Below are 13,114 nucleotides of genomic sequence, written 5' to 3' on the forward strand. Positions count from 1 at the left end.
AGGTTTGAGTTTTTTAGTGTGCGGTGAAACCAGTGTAACTTTTTTTTCAATTAGATTCTTATGCAAAATTGATAAATTTATGAAAAAATGAAGTGATCCAGTCAACTGATGGGTAAAAAGACAAGATTTTACAATGACAGTTATTTAAATTATGGTGCCACAGTGCATTGTTTGCTTTCAAGTCCTCTCCAATGAAAGCATGAAATCATCAAAATTAATTTGACACTTGGAAACTAAACACCTAGATCATAAAAGCAAACCCTTAAAATTTTTCAAAAGAAAATTACATACTTTGAGAAATCAATAAGCTTCTATTTGTAAATCAAGCAATACTGATAAAAGTACACTGGAAGCGTCTTATTTCATTTATGTTATCTCATAGCATTAAGAGTAGCTGAGATGTCTAAACTCCATATAATCACAGAAAACCTCATATTGCCTGTTGCAATTGATATGGTCAGTGTTTAATAGGCGTGGAAGAAGCAAAAAAATTGAAAAAAATTCCTCTTTCTAATAACACAATATCAAGGCGAATTGATGACAAGGCTGCTGATGTTTCAGATAATTTAGCAAGTGAGTTGAACTGAATTTTTTAGTATTCAATTTGATGAATCAATAAATGTGGCAAACATTTCTCATTTCTTATGTTTTGTGGGATATGAATGCAATAGGGACAGATCAACCAGAGAAAATATGTTGGTTTGTAAATCAATACCTGGTCACATAACAGGATAAAGTCTATTTGATTTTTTTATGAAGCTACTAATTTCTGAAAAATTAAAAGATTGTCTTATACAAGGGTGAAATGGACACACTGCTTCCTTCACAGATATGCTCTTGTCACAAAAAATATGCTGGAAAATCTCAAATAAATTCCTTATAAAGTTATAAAAATGGTTAATTTTATTTAAAGTCAACTGTTTCAGAACAGGTTTTTGCTAAACTATGCAATGAAATTGGCAAAACGAAAAAAAATACCTTCTTTTCTATACTGAAGTCAGATGTTTATCGCAGGCTTAAATGTTAACCTGTATATTGTGAGATAAATTAATATTTTTCCAGGATAACAAACACCATTCGTAATGTTATTACATAGTAATGAGTATATGTTGCTCTTGGCTTACTTAGCTGATGTACTTTCACATTTAAACAACTTGAATGTGAATTTACAAGATAAAATTATATTCTTCACATTATATAATTTGTTTCTCAGTTTATTGCTGGAATTATTTTAGTAATTCTGAAAATTTAGCTTAATGCTTATTTATCATTCTACTAGCTTATGATATTGAATTAGAGTTAACTTAATATTAGTTCTGTGATGGTTAAGTCAGTTATTTTTTTTTATTATAGCTAGTATTATTTGTTTTAGGTTTGCTATTTCAAAAAATGGTCGCTGTTTAATAGCTGATGAAATGGGTCTAGGTAAAACACTTCAGGCACTCGGTGTTGCTGATTATTACAAATCACAGTGGCCATTACTTATAGTATGCCCATCATCTATGAGGTAGGAATAAATTTATCATGAGTTAAATAAATAGATGAATTTTTTCATTAGTGTGTTTCTTAGCCATGCAATTAAAAATTACCTCTTCATGTTATGTAAAGCATTTTTTGTGGTTAATTAAGTCTTTTTATTAATAACTCCAGTTTGTTGAGATGTTCATTATATGTAAGTTTATTTTAAATTTTAACCAGTAGAAATTTGTGATGCAGATTGAAGAAATGTAGAAAGCATTTCTATGTTTGTATTAGTATTTTCTATTTCTTAATCATTATTTTTTATAAATTATTTATATCTATCAGTACCTTATTAGAGACATTACATCTACCAGTGATATTAGAGTTGTCATATTGTGTGAAATTAGAGATATTTCTATTTCAGTGATTTATGAATTGTTCTAAAAAACTCTTCCTGAGTAATCTGGTAGTTTTTCAACCACTAATTAAAGCAAAAGGTATTATCAACACGTCTTCCTATCCTCGATAGGGTTACTATATTGAGTTGTGTAAAGGCTCTCTTTCCTCGATATGGCCAGATGCATTGTGAGGAGATAGCTGCCTTTGATATTCAATTTATCATCATAGAAGAGCACTCATGGTGGCCACTTATAATATCAAGTGTGATAAGAGTCCTGTCTGGACAGCATACCCTAGGAGGTGGTTGACCTTGTAAAACTTATTCCTTAGTGCATGGCTTTTTTTAAATGCTTTTGCGTTATCATCGCATGTAACAAACATATTCTAATAAAAAAAATGAAAACCAGACCAAAACTAAATATCAAAAAATAAAAACTTACAATCAATGTCATAACTAAATGTATCACTAAAAACAAACAAAACTTAACACAAAAGCAAGCAAAAAATAGAAAATTTAGATAAATTCAAAGTTTAATGATGTCTGAAAGGAGTGTAAAGAGCCCCTTTATGGATAACAAAAGATTAAGGAATTAAGTCAAAAACAGTCTCAGCACCATAAAAAAATATACACACGACTAAACATAATTGATTGTTGGTTACAAATGTTAAAACAGTATTAAATTCTATAACGTATATTGATACTTTGTAGAAACAACAGCACCCAGTCGAAAACTTCCTTATCATTGCCCAGGGTTTGATGAATGTTTGTTGGTAATCTAAATTTATGATGCAAGGCTGTGTAACATAAGTAATCCACAAGGATATAGTGCACAGTCAAGCAGCAGTTACATTGTACACAGGGGGGTTGTTTTTTGATGACATCAGATACTTGTGGGTAGCTCTTGAGTGTCCTAACTGCAGTTGGTAGACAACCACTCCTCGGCGAATTTTTTTACATGAAGAGTTCCATGGCAGCACAGTCTCCTTGATGTGGTGGAGTTTATTATCTATTATAGCAGTCCAGACACCTTGCCATTTTGCTCAAAGACTGTATTTTTTTAAATTAATAAAGTCAGCAGTAGTAACATGAGTGGTAAAAGACTACATGCACTTTTAGCAGTGGAATCCACACGATCACTATTTAAAATTCCCACGTGGCTAGGAATCCATCAGAAACTCATTTGTGTGTTGCAATGGTTCAACTCAGCGATTGCACTGCAACTGATGATAGGATGTCTAGAATACAAATTTTCTAGTATAAAGCTGAGTGCACTATATGCGTCACTGCAAATAAGGACATGTTGGTACTTTGGGTTAATAACATTCAAGCTTTATTGATGGCTTATAGTTCGGCAGTGAAGACACACGTGATACTGATCGAACATATGTGATGCAGATCAAACATATAGGCTCTGTCATTAGCAACAAATGCACACCCAAGTCATTCTGTTTATATTATTGTGTCATTCTGTTTTGATTCTTCTCTTTGTACTATTGCATCTGCCTCTGTCTTGGAGAGAAATTCATGAACATTTGCTGAAAGATGATAGGTGTTATATTGATGATTGCAGACAGGTCCAAGTTCTGTTTCACTCTGTTAATCAAATTTCCTCACGAGGAGCAGACTGATGAGCCCTTGAAATATGGTGGGTGTTAAAGTCTTTAACTATTTACAATGCTGATGGAATTTGTTTGAGGAGATTTGATATATCTATAGCATTGAACTCTAATGCTTCAGATAAATCTAAAGCATTGAGTATGGTGGGAGATACAAATTGCAGATATGTGATTTGAAGGGAACAGAGCTTTCTATATTAACTGCAGGAATGAGGATAGCTAGTGGTATCTTTGTAACTAACACCTTGTCTCACATGAAGATAGCAACCCGACAAGACAGTCATATTTCTCACAGAAATAGCCTGTGAGTGTTTCTGCATCTTGTTGAAGAAGATGCATTTCTTGGAACCATGTTATTAAAGGCTCCTGTGCACACATCAGTACTCTAACATCTTCAGTGGGAAAGATGGGAAGTTGCAGAAGACAACTCTAAGGGGGGGGGGGGTGTTTATATAGGCTCTCTTAGCAGGGAACTTATTAGATGGCTTACCGCCAGCTGTATTTACTCCTGCCCATAAAGGCAAAACTTGGGTGACAGGAGCTTTCATAGGGATTCTACTAATATTTGTTTCTCTAGCTGCATGGTTGATGCATTCAACTATGCCATCTCCTGAGAATGGTTCCCAGAATCATGGAAGTCTGCTCAGCTTGGGCTCCTCAGGAAGGAGGGGAGGCAAGGCAGCAAACCAGTATCCTTTAGTCCGATCTGCTTGGGGCAGCAATTGAGTTCACTGGTGACTTGGCACTTGTGGGGATGGCAAAGTTGGAATAGGCGGTGATGAGCAGTGGAAACAAGGCATTAAACATTATTGTTTTGTGCTCTTTCATGAAATTGGACCTCAGTTTTCACTGGAGAACACCAAAGTGATGGTAGGTGTAAGACCAAAGCTGTAGGAGAAGTATTGATCGAAGGTGAGAAAATGGTTGCCACCATCAATCAGGAGGGTCTTATTTCAGGTGGTGCTCTTTATAGTACTATATGGACCCCAAGTTTGGTCCATTGTGCTGGAGAGGGAAGAGCTTGTGCTATTCTTAGCCAGATGCACAGGGTTGTCTTCCTTCGGGTACGCTACAGATACAGGACCATCTCAGGCAACCCTGCTGGCGCAGTGGCCAGACTTTTGCCCCTGGATCTCCTTGGAATTAATTTAATCTATTTAATTATATAAATAATATAAATTTAAATTATATAAATTTATGATTTATAAATTATTATAAATCATATATTATTTCTTCATTAATTTAATTGTTTTTTGAACTTCACATTTCAATATTGATGGTCCTTTATAATCATCAGCTATCCCCATTCCATTTCTATGTTTAGTTCCTCAGGTTTCTCTCTTACCTTATGCGGATCCTTCATGTATTCCTTTCATCTTTGTCTTACATCTATCTATCTTTGATGTAGCATTTTACCATCCTCATCCTCAATTTCTCTCAACTTAGCATTCCCTTTCCATTTATATCATATGAAGGTGAATGCTCTTCACCTTCCTATTCATATTGTACTGTCCTTTCTTTATTAGATCCTCAAATCATTGTATTCTTTCAGTTACCTTTTCCTAGCATTTTGTGTTTCCCTGCTTAACTCATTGTTTAATTTTCGATACATCTTTTTTTTCATTTTCTCCTGTCTTATTCTGTACCATCTTCTTTCTTGCAATTTCTTAGCACTTCTGTTGCTGACCATGGTTTCTTGGGAGTATTTTCCACATAATAGTGTATTTCTTTTTGAGCTGTTTTTACTATGCCATTTTTTATTTTCATCTAGGTCTTCTCACTGTTCTCATTTTCCATTTTGCTTTCTTTAATTGCCTAAGCTAATTTCTCCCATTGTTTTCTTATCCAATTTCATCTACTTGTTCTCATTCCCTTTCTTAACTACTTCCACTTTCTCTACCTTGACCCCAGAGGGTGAGGCAGAAGTCAACGTTAGGGCAAGTGAGACACCTTTCCTTGGGTACAGCCTATGGAACCCATAGATATAGACCGAGTGGTTTCTCAAATGGCACTGAGGAAAACTCCAGGCATTGACCAACTTGACCCGGATATTTTCTATCATCTGCTGCCTGTCATAAGAGAGCCGCTTGGCAGACTATTCTAAGGGTCCCTAAAGTGGGGTTACTTTAGACATGTTGGAAGGTGGCTTTGGTGAGGGTGCTCTTAAAATCAGGAAAGGATTCGAGTGAGGTCAGAAGTTATCGACCCATCAGCCTCTTGCTGGTAATCAGCAAGTTGCTTGAAAGTCTGGTTGTAGAATAGCTCTGGGAAAGCATCGTTATGAACTCATTTTGAAATCGAGGCCATTATGGCTTCATGAAAGGGGTCGGCACGGAGGATCACATCTTAAATGCTCTTGCCGAGGTGGAAAGCGCCAACTATATTTATAGTTATAGTTATATTTATAGTTAACATATTTATGTTATGGCAATTTTTATTGATGTAGAGGCACCATTGTTTGTTTTTATTGCATTGTGTTTTGTTTGATGAGAAGTTGCTGTTTAGCAGCCACATTAGGCAAGTAATGGCGAATGGAATGGTCTTGCTGTTCCTGATAACAAAGTAATAACAGGATTGTGTGGCTCACTGAGGAAAATCAAAAAATTAAGAGCTGGATCAATATTTAATGGAGACTTATAATGATGAGCAAAGTTGATATCTCTTACGTATTTCTAATATGGACAGTATAAATGTAAGTGCAGTGGGTCACAAGACTTTAAATACCAGCCAGGGAGTAATTTTTTGCAGAGATCTTCTGGAGGTGGAAGTAACTGTAATAGTTGATGAGCTTTGTACCCAAGAAGTTGTAGATGTGAAACACATCCTGAAATAACAGAGTGGAATGGAAGAACCATCACCTTTTTTTTCTTCTTGATGATTCGGAGAAATACCATTTACATACCTCCCATAAATGGGGTAGTGTCAGACTCGCATGGGTTTTGCTAGATGTAATTAAAGGCCTACATGTACCCACACCCTATCAACTAAAACTCCTTTCTCACCATTCCTCCTTTCCCAGGGCCTGACCCGCAGTCAAGCATTACTAGGCCCCGAGAGGTGCTTTTGAGTTCAGGGGTTTGGGAGTTCCCGTGCTTCATCACACCGCCACCCATCTATGCAAGCAAAGATATATGGTGATTCCACAGAGGGCTGTCCCTCTCCCCATCGCTGATTGGTCAGTTTCTTCACCTCTATGTTAGGGATCTTTTGACAAGTAAACGGTCATGATTCATCTATCCTCTCCATTATTCCATATTAGTCTGTACCCCACTCTTGAAGCTCAGCTTCCTTCTTTTTGATAATACAGTAGGCAAGCTGCTCAACTACAGCCTAGACTTCTTTCCCCCATAGCATGATGTTAATAGTATAATCTGGTGTAATTCCTGTAAGCCCCAATTGTTGCTTTATGCTCAACCACCATGGGCACACACAGAATATGTGTTCACATATATCCAAGTTGCCACAATACACATATGGGGTGAATCCCTCCTTTTAAATCTATGGAGATATGAATTAAACACTCCATGACCTGATAACATCTGGGTCAGGAAGAACCCAACCTTACCGTGATTCCTAGTATACCATGGCATGGCTGGCTGCAACCATGGAATGAATCGTCTTGTCGATAGACCTTTGTTTGAATCTTCCCAACTCGCTTGCTATTCCCTAATCATTGATTCAGTAGCCTCCTCCTTCCTCATTCCACTATAAGTTCTTTTTAGCTGAACTGCTCTGAGGTACACCAGGGGAACTCCTGCAATGACCTCAACTGCTGGGCCAGAAATTGTTTTATATGCAGCAAGGTCACTTTTTTTTGGTTTCTCTTGATATCCAGACCATCAACCCAGACTGGCACTGCATATAAAAGGACCGAAGTAGCAACCGTAAAGGTAGCTTTCTTTTACTGGGACTAGGTCCCTGTCTATTGCTCATAAGCTTTCCAAGAGTAACTATAACCTTCTCAGCCTCTTTTGAAGTCTCCATTATATGTATTGTAAAACTGTGTGCCTTGTCAATGTAAACTCCAAGGTATTTTACATACTTAGAGGTGTTCACCCTGAGCCCATTAACACATTTGCTGATCTCTCTGATTTTGTGATAACCCACCATCGCCAGGGCTGAAGTTTTGTGTGTGGCCAGTTTCATGCCTCATGCTTGTAACCAATTACTGATAATCTTTATTGCTCCATTTGCAGAAACCTCAACCTCCAGCTCAGTATGACCCGCAGTAGAAGAGCGAGATCATCTTCATAGGCGATCAAAGTAGTGTCCACCGGGCACTCCTGTCGCAAAATATCATCAAGATAATTAAATGTCAATAATCAATCAATGTTAATCCGCAGGGAGGCCACCAAGGAAGACTTCCAAATGCACTTTGAACAACTAATAGGAAGACCTGCGGGATCTGCCTTGTTCTCCTGGTTCCCGCTGCCCAATCCTTAGCCCATTCAGTCACTCTGCTTATTGAATCAGGGGTGGATTTACCACGTATAAATCCAAATTGCTGTGGAGAAAGTCTCCCATAGTCCTATATCTCTTCTCTCAATCTTTCTGCTAGCATACACTCAGACCTTCCCCATGGCATTGGGGAGACAAATCAATGTAAATGTGGACTCCTGACCCCTTTTATCTTTGGGAATCAGGACAACGTAGCTGCTTTCCAAGCTCCAGGAAAGCTACATTTTGTCAATGCTTTGTTAACTACCTCAAGAATTTGCCGTGGGTACTTCTCTGCTAGTTTTTTAATGAAGATGCCCAAGACGCCATCAGGCCCTGGGGCTTTCTTAAGATTTATTTTCATGACTGCCCACTTAAGCTCATTTATGGAAAATTGTTTTTCTTGGGTACAGAAAATTTCAGTATGTTGTTTATCAGTTAGAAACAACTTCAATACAGTCCTTAAAGTTTGCGCCCTGGATAGTAGGGTGGGAGGGCCCCCAAATCTCTTCATGGCAATTTGGTAGGGCCTCTCCCACGGGTCCACCTCGAGTCCATTAACAAGATACCTCTGACAATTTTCAAAATCTGTACGGAGCAGAAACCATCTTTTCCAGCTCAATGAAGACAGCATAAAAAAGAAAAAAGTCTGATGTGGACACCACATGACTTCCTTGTACGCCTATTAAATTACATATACACATTTTTTTTTAAATGAAAAGAACATCAAATTTTATTTCATTAATGATTTCTGATATTTTTTAATATTTTTTATTATTGTTGTTGAATTATTATTTATTGTAACATTTTTTTTTTCTCTTTCACCGAACTTTGAGTTCTATGCTCTAGACATGTCAAATCTCCTCACACAAATTCCATCGCCGTTGTTAATAGTAGGAGGCTTCAATGCCCACCATATTTCCTGGGGCTCATCATTCTACTCCTCTCCAGGAAATATGATAAACAGAATGAGACTAGAATTAGACCTTTATCTACTGAATGATGGATCATACACATTCATGTCATTATCATCTTGTATGAGAGGTGGATCAAAAAGTAAGTTACACCCTTGCCATGTTCTTGAATTGAAAGGAATATATTAATGTCTTATGGTGGCAGCGCTGGTTGTGTTGTTATCTTCACACTCCTCCAGCAGCAGTTCTGTATGACAATCAGTATGTGTGATTTTTGTGGTCAAAAAATTACAATTTTAAAATTGATCACCAAATTGTTGAGGTATATGGTGAGAATGCAATGTCATGCCTGATGATCACAAAATGGTGCCAAATGTTCATAAACAGAAGAACAAATGTGAGTGACGAACTGCGTGCTAGGCCTCCTTCAATTGCAAACTTGAGGTTAACCCAGAATGCATGAATGAATTGATCTTGAGTAACCGACTCATCAAAATTAGAGAGTTTGCAAATGAACTTAACATCAGTTATGGTAGTGTGTTTGTGATTATTCATGATCAGCTTGATTACTGTAAGATATGTGCGCATCTTACTTTGCCTATTCTAAAGGACAACTGAATCACCCGGTTTTTAATGCAGTCCTTGCAAATCCTAATTTACAAAGATACGAAGACCGTCCACATTATATCACACCTATGGATGTTCATATCCAGCATTTACTACACCTTATAAATGTTGACTCACCTTATATTTTTTCTATGTATCCTCCATGGAGAACAACCTTATAAATTTTATGTTTGACCTTATGATATACCATAAAGAATCAACACCACCTATTGTTTTTCAGCAAATATTTTGCTGAAAAAATATTTTGCCGCAATGACTTGGGCATTGCTCTCCAAGCTTTAGAAGATTTGTATTTTAAACATCTTTTCATTACCAAGATCTATAATACAATTACTGAGTTGAACCGTTGCAACAGTCATGTGAGACTGTATATTTTAGAGATATTTGTCACATCTATAGTGACAAAATTTGGAACAAAATTCATGCTTTAGACAATAATAAAAAATTGATAAAAAGTCTGCTGTTAATTAAATCAAGAAACACTCACACACAGAAGAGGCAGCCAATCTTCTATCTAAATATTTTGCTAATTCTAATCACAATCCAAATTTCATTCAACACAAAAAGAATATTACAATACGAGGTATGGCTATTAAATGAGACTAATGCTGTAAAATATTTTATTTTAAATTTTTACATATTTAGTTATTTTATCCGCTTCAATATACACCCCTTCTCTATCCCTACAACACTCCATGCGAATTTTCCATTTTTCAAAACAGTGCTACAAGTCTTCTTCTGCGAGCTCTTCCATGATGCGTGCCGCTTTTTTCTTCACATCTTCAATGATCTCAAATCTTGTTCCTTTAAATGCAGATTTGACCTTGGGAAACAGATAAAAGTCACATGGTGCCAAGTCAGGTGAATAAGGCAGATGGTCTAACACTGGGATGTTATACTTGGCTAGAAACATCTTGACAGACAATGTAGTGTGGACTGGTGCATTGTCCTGATGAAGAACTCATGACTTGTTCTTCCACAATTAGGGTCGTTTTTTCTTATTTTTTTTGTGGAGTTGAGCAAGGACCTTGAATAAAGACAGGAATATTTAGCCAACAGTTAGATCGGATCAGATTACCAATTTTTTTAATATCTTTATCGATTTTTGACATGGAAGGGTGACCTGGGTGAACATCATCTTCAATGTTTTCTTGGCTGTCTTGGAAATGCTTAAACCACTCAAAAACTTATGCACGTGATAAACATTCATTGATATATACTTTTTTTAATAAAAGATAAGTTTCAGTAATAGTTTTTCCAAGTTTTATATGAAATTTCACGACAATTCTTTGCTGTAATAAAATACTTATCATTTTTTCAGCAAAACAAAAAACAGATGTTATCCAAGCAAAGATCACAGCCAGACTAATTTGTCAACAGAAATTGGAGTAGCAAAAATCAAAAGACAAGGCTTCATGCTACACAGCTGTCGGTCATACGAATTTGGTGCATGCATAGTTCTTTTGTAGCAGCATTAGTCTTGTTATTTAATAACCACATCTCATAAATGATATGATATCAGAAAACCCTGAAACTGATGAAGCAACAAAATATATAAATGGCAAATTGATTCTTCCAAGAGCTACACAATGTATTTAAATCATGCAAAAATACAAGCACAGGATCGGACAGCATCCAAAATATATTTCTCAAAAACTTACCACTTGTAGAACTTCAGTATCTGCTTGGTATATTCAATTGTATATAGTTGAACAATATATTTCGCTAGAAATAAGGAGAAGTGATTGTTATACCAGTATTAAAACCAGGTAATAGCCCCTCTTTAAAAGAAAACTATAAACCAATAGATTTAATGTGCTGTACATGTAGACTTGTGGAAAAAATAGTTAAATTAAGTGGTACTTTGGAAGTAATAGTTTACTGGGCATGAATTCAGACAGTGGCACTCTGCAACAGATTGTTTAGTAACGATTGAATCCACCATAAGCAATGCTTTTAAAATCAATCAACACCTGCTTCTTATCATGCTAGACCTTGAGAAGACTTATGACATGTTTTGGAGAGACCGTGTAATAAAACTACTAGCTAATTACCTGGTATATGGAAGTATGATTAATTTTATTGCAAACATTTAGAAAAATCTGAGTAAGAGTTAATGGCATACTCCCAAACTGTTTGAAATTGAAAATGGTATTCTGCAGGGAGGTATCATAAGCGTCACCGCATTCCTAATTGCAATAAATTACATTGTAAAACTATTTCCAACACCTATCAAGGTTGCGTTATACGCTGATTTCTGTACGTTATTGCTAGCAGGAAGAAATATCTACAAAAAAAAGCTTGTTATAGTTTTTAAGGCACAGAAGAAAAATGAGAATGAAGATGTACTATATCTGGTTAATAAGACACTAAATGTTGTGGATAAAGTCAAGTTCCTAGATCTAACACTAGACAGCAAATTATCATGGAAAAATCATGTGGAATACTTAAAAATCGACTATCTCAAAAGACTCAACATGTTGAAAACATTAACTTTGAAGAACTGGGAAGCAAAGTAAAAAGTTTTAATTAAAACACCCCCTGTTTGTCTTTATACAGTGTAAATTAGATTATGGCTCACTAGTTTATAACGCGGTGAAACCTAAGTTTCTGCAAATATTAGAACCAACATACAATGTTGCAGCAAGGCTGCTGACTGAAGCATTCCGAACTAGCCCAATCTAAAACTTATTTTGCAAAGCAAATCTTAACAACTTGATTACCATAGAAAAATATTAACATTAAATTATACCATATCTACAATAGCCTCACCATCTAACATAGACATCATACAATCCATACAGTTCTCATTTCAATACAAAAATGCAAAGAAATTGCGCAAACTATTCGAAGAGAAAGCAACAATGTACCTCAATGATCTGAACATAATGAAATGAGAATTTGTTAAAACACATCTTTAAACGAATTGCAGAAGCAGACAAGTTGGCTGAACAAGCTGCTGAATCTCACGAACACTGTGTGATTGTACATTTTGCCAACACCTAAAGAATCTCAAAAACTATCCAAAAATAAAATAACAGCTGGAACAAAAAATGGTAACAGATCAAAACTTAAAAAGTTCATGAAATATGAAAAAATACTTATGAAGAAAATCCTACAAGCTCATTTCCCTGGAAATAAGTCATCATAACTAGATTGAGAAAAGGACATGCTAACTTCAGCCATATAATCTCATACTGAAAAAGGAGTGAAATCAATGTGAATATTGCCAGGGTAATTATCAGTATAACACATTATTATCTACCGACTGACCACAGTTTCAAATGGAAAGAATGAAACAGAAGATACCTCAAGATCTAGAAAAGTGCTTAAATAGAAAAAATAGAAAACTTTATTATCTGTAGGACTTTGTTTTTCAGCATTATATACCAGCTGATTGAAGCAGAACTTAACAAATTTAAAAACTTATAAAATTTTACTGAGATAACTTACAGATTTGATGATGTCTCATTTCATTGAAAAAGGTTTGTCATCCAGCATTCACTTTGGTTTGATATGGTTCCATTTGTAATGCAACATATATCCCATCTGAAGTCGATTTCATTCCAGACGAGCCAGCTAGTTGGGCAGCCCCAACTTGTTGCCCTGCAGTGCAGAGGCAACAAGCCTCTGCACTGCAGGGTTAATCCCAAGTCTTA

At 36.0% G+C, this 13,114-nt stretch overlaps 1 protein-coding gene across 2 annotated transcripts in view; it reads left to right on the forward strand.

Moving 5' to 3' along the window:
• The window catches only part of Marcal1 (SWI/SNF-related matrix-associated actin-dependent regulator of chromatin subfamily A-like protein 1), a 100,548-nt gene that overhangs the window by 43,160 nt on the left and 44,274 nt on the right, over positions 1–13,114 (forward strand). For both annotated transcript variants that reach the window (XM_075354369.1, XM_075354375.1), the window contains exon 5: positions 1,373–1,507. In XM_075354369.1, the coding sequence (XP_075210484.1) occupies positions 1,373–1,507 (135 nt within the window). The remainder of the gene's footprint in view (positions 1–1,372; positions 1,508–13,114) is intronic.

This window comes from Lycorma delicatula, chromosome 1 (genome assembly GCF_047948215.1).
Source record: "Lycorma delicatula isolate Av1 chromosome 1, ASM4794821v1, whole genome shotgun sequence".
Lineage (NCBI taxonomy): Eukaryota > Metazoa > Arthropoda > Insecta > Hemiptera > Fulgoridae > Lycorma > Lycorma delicatula.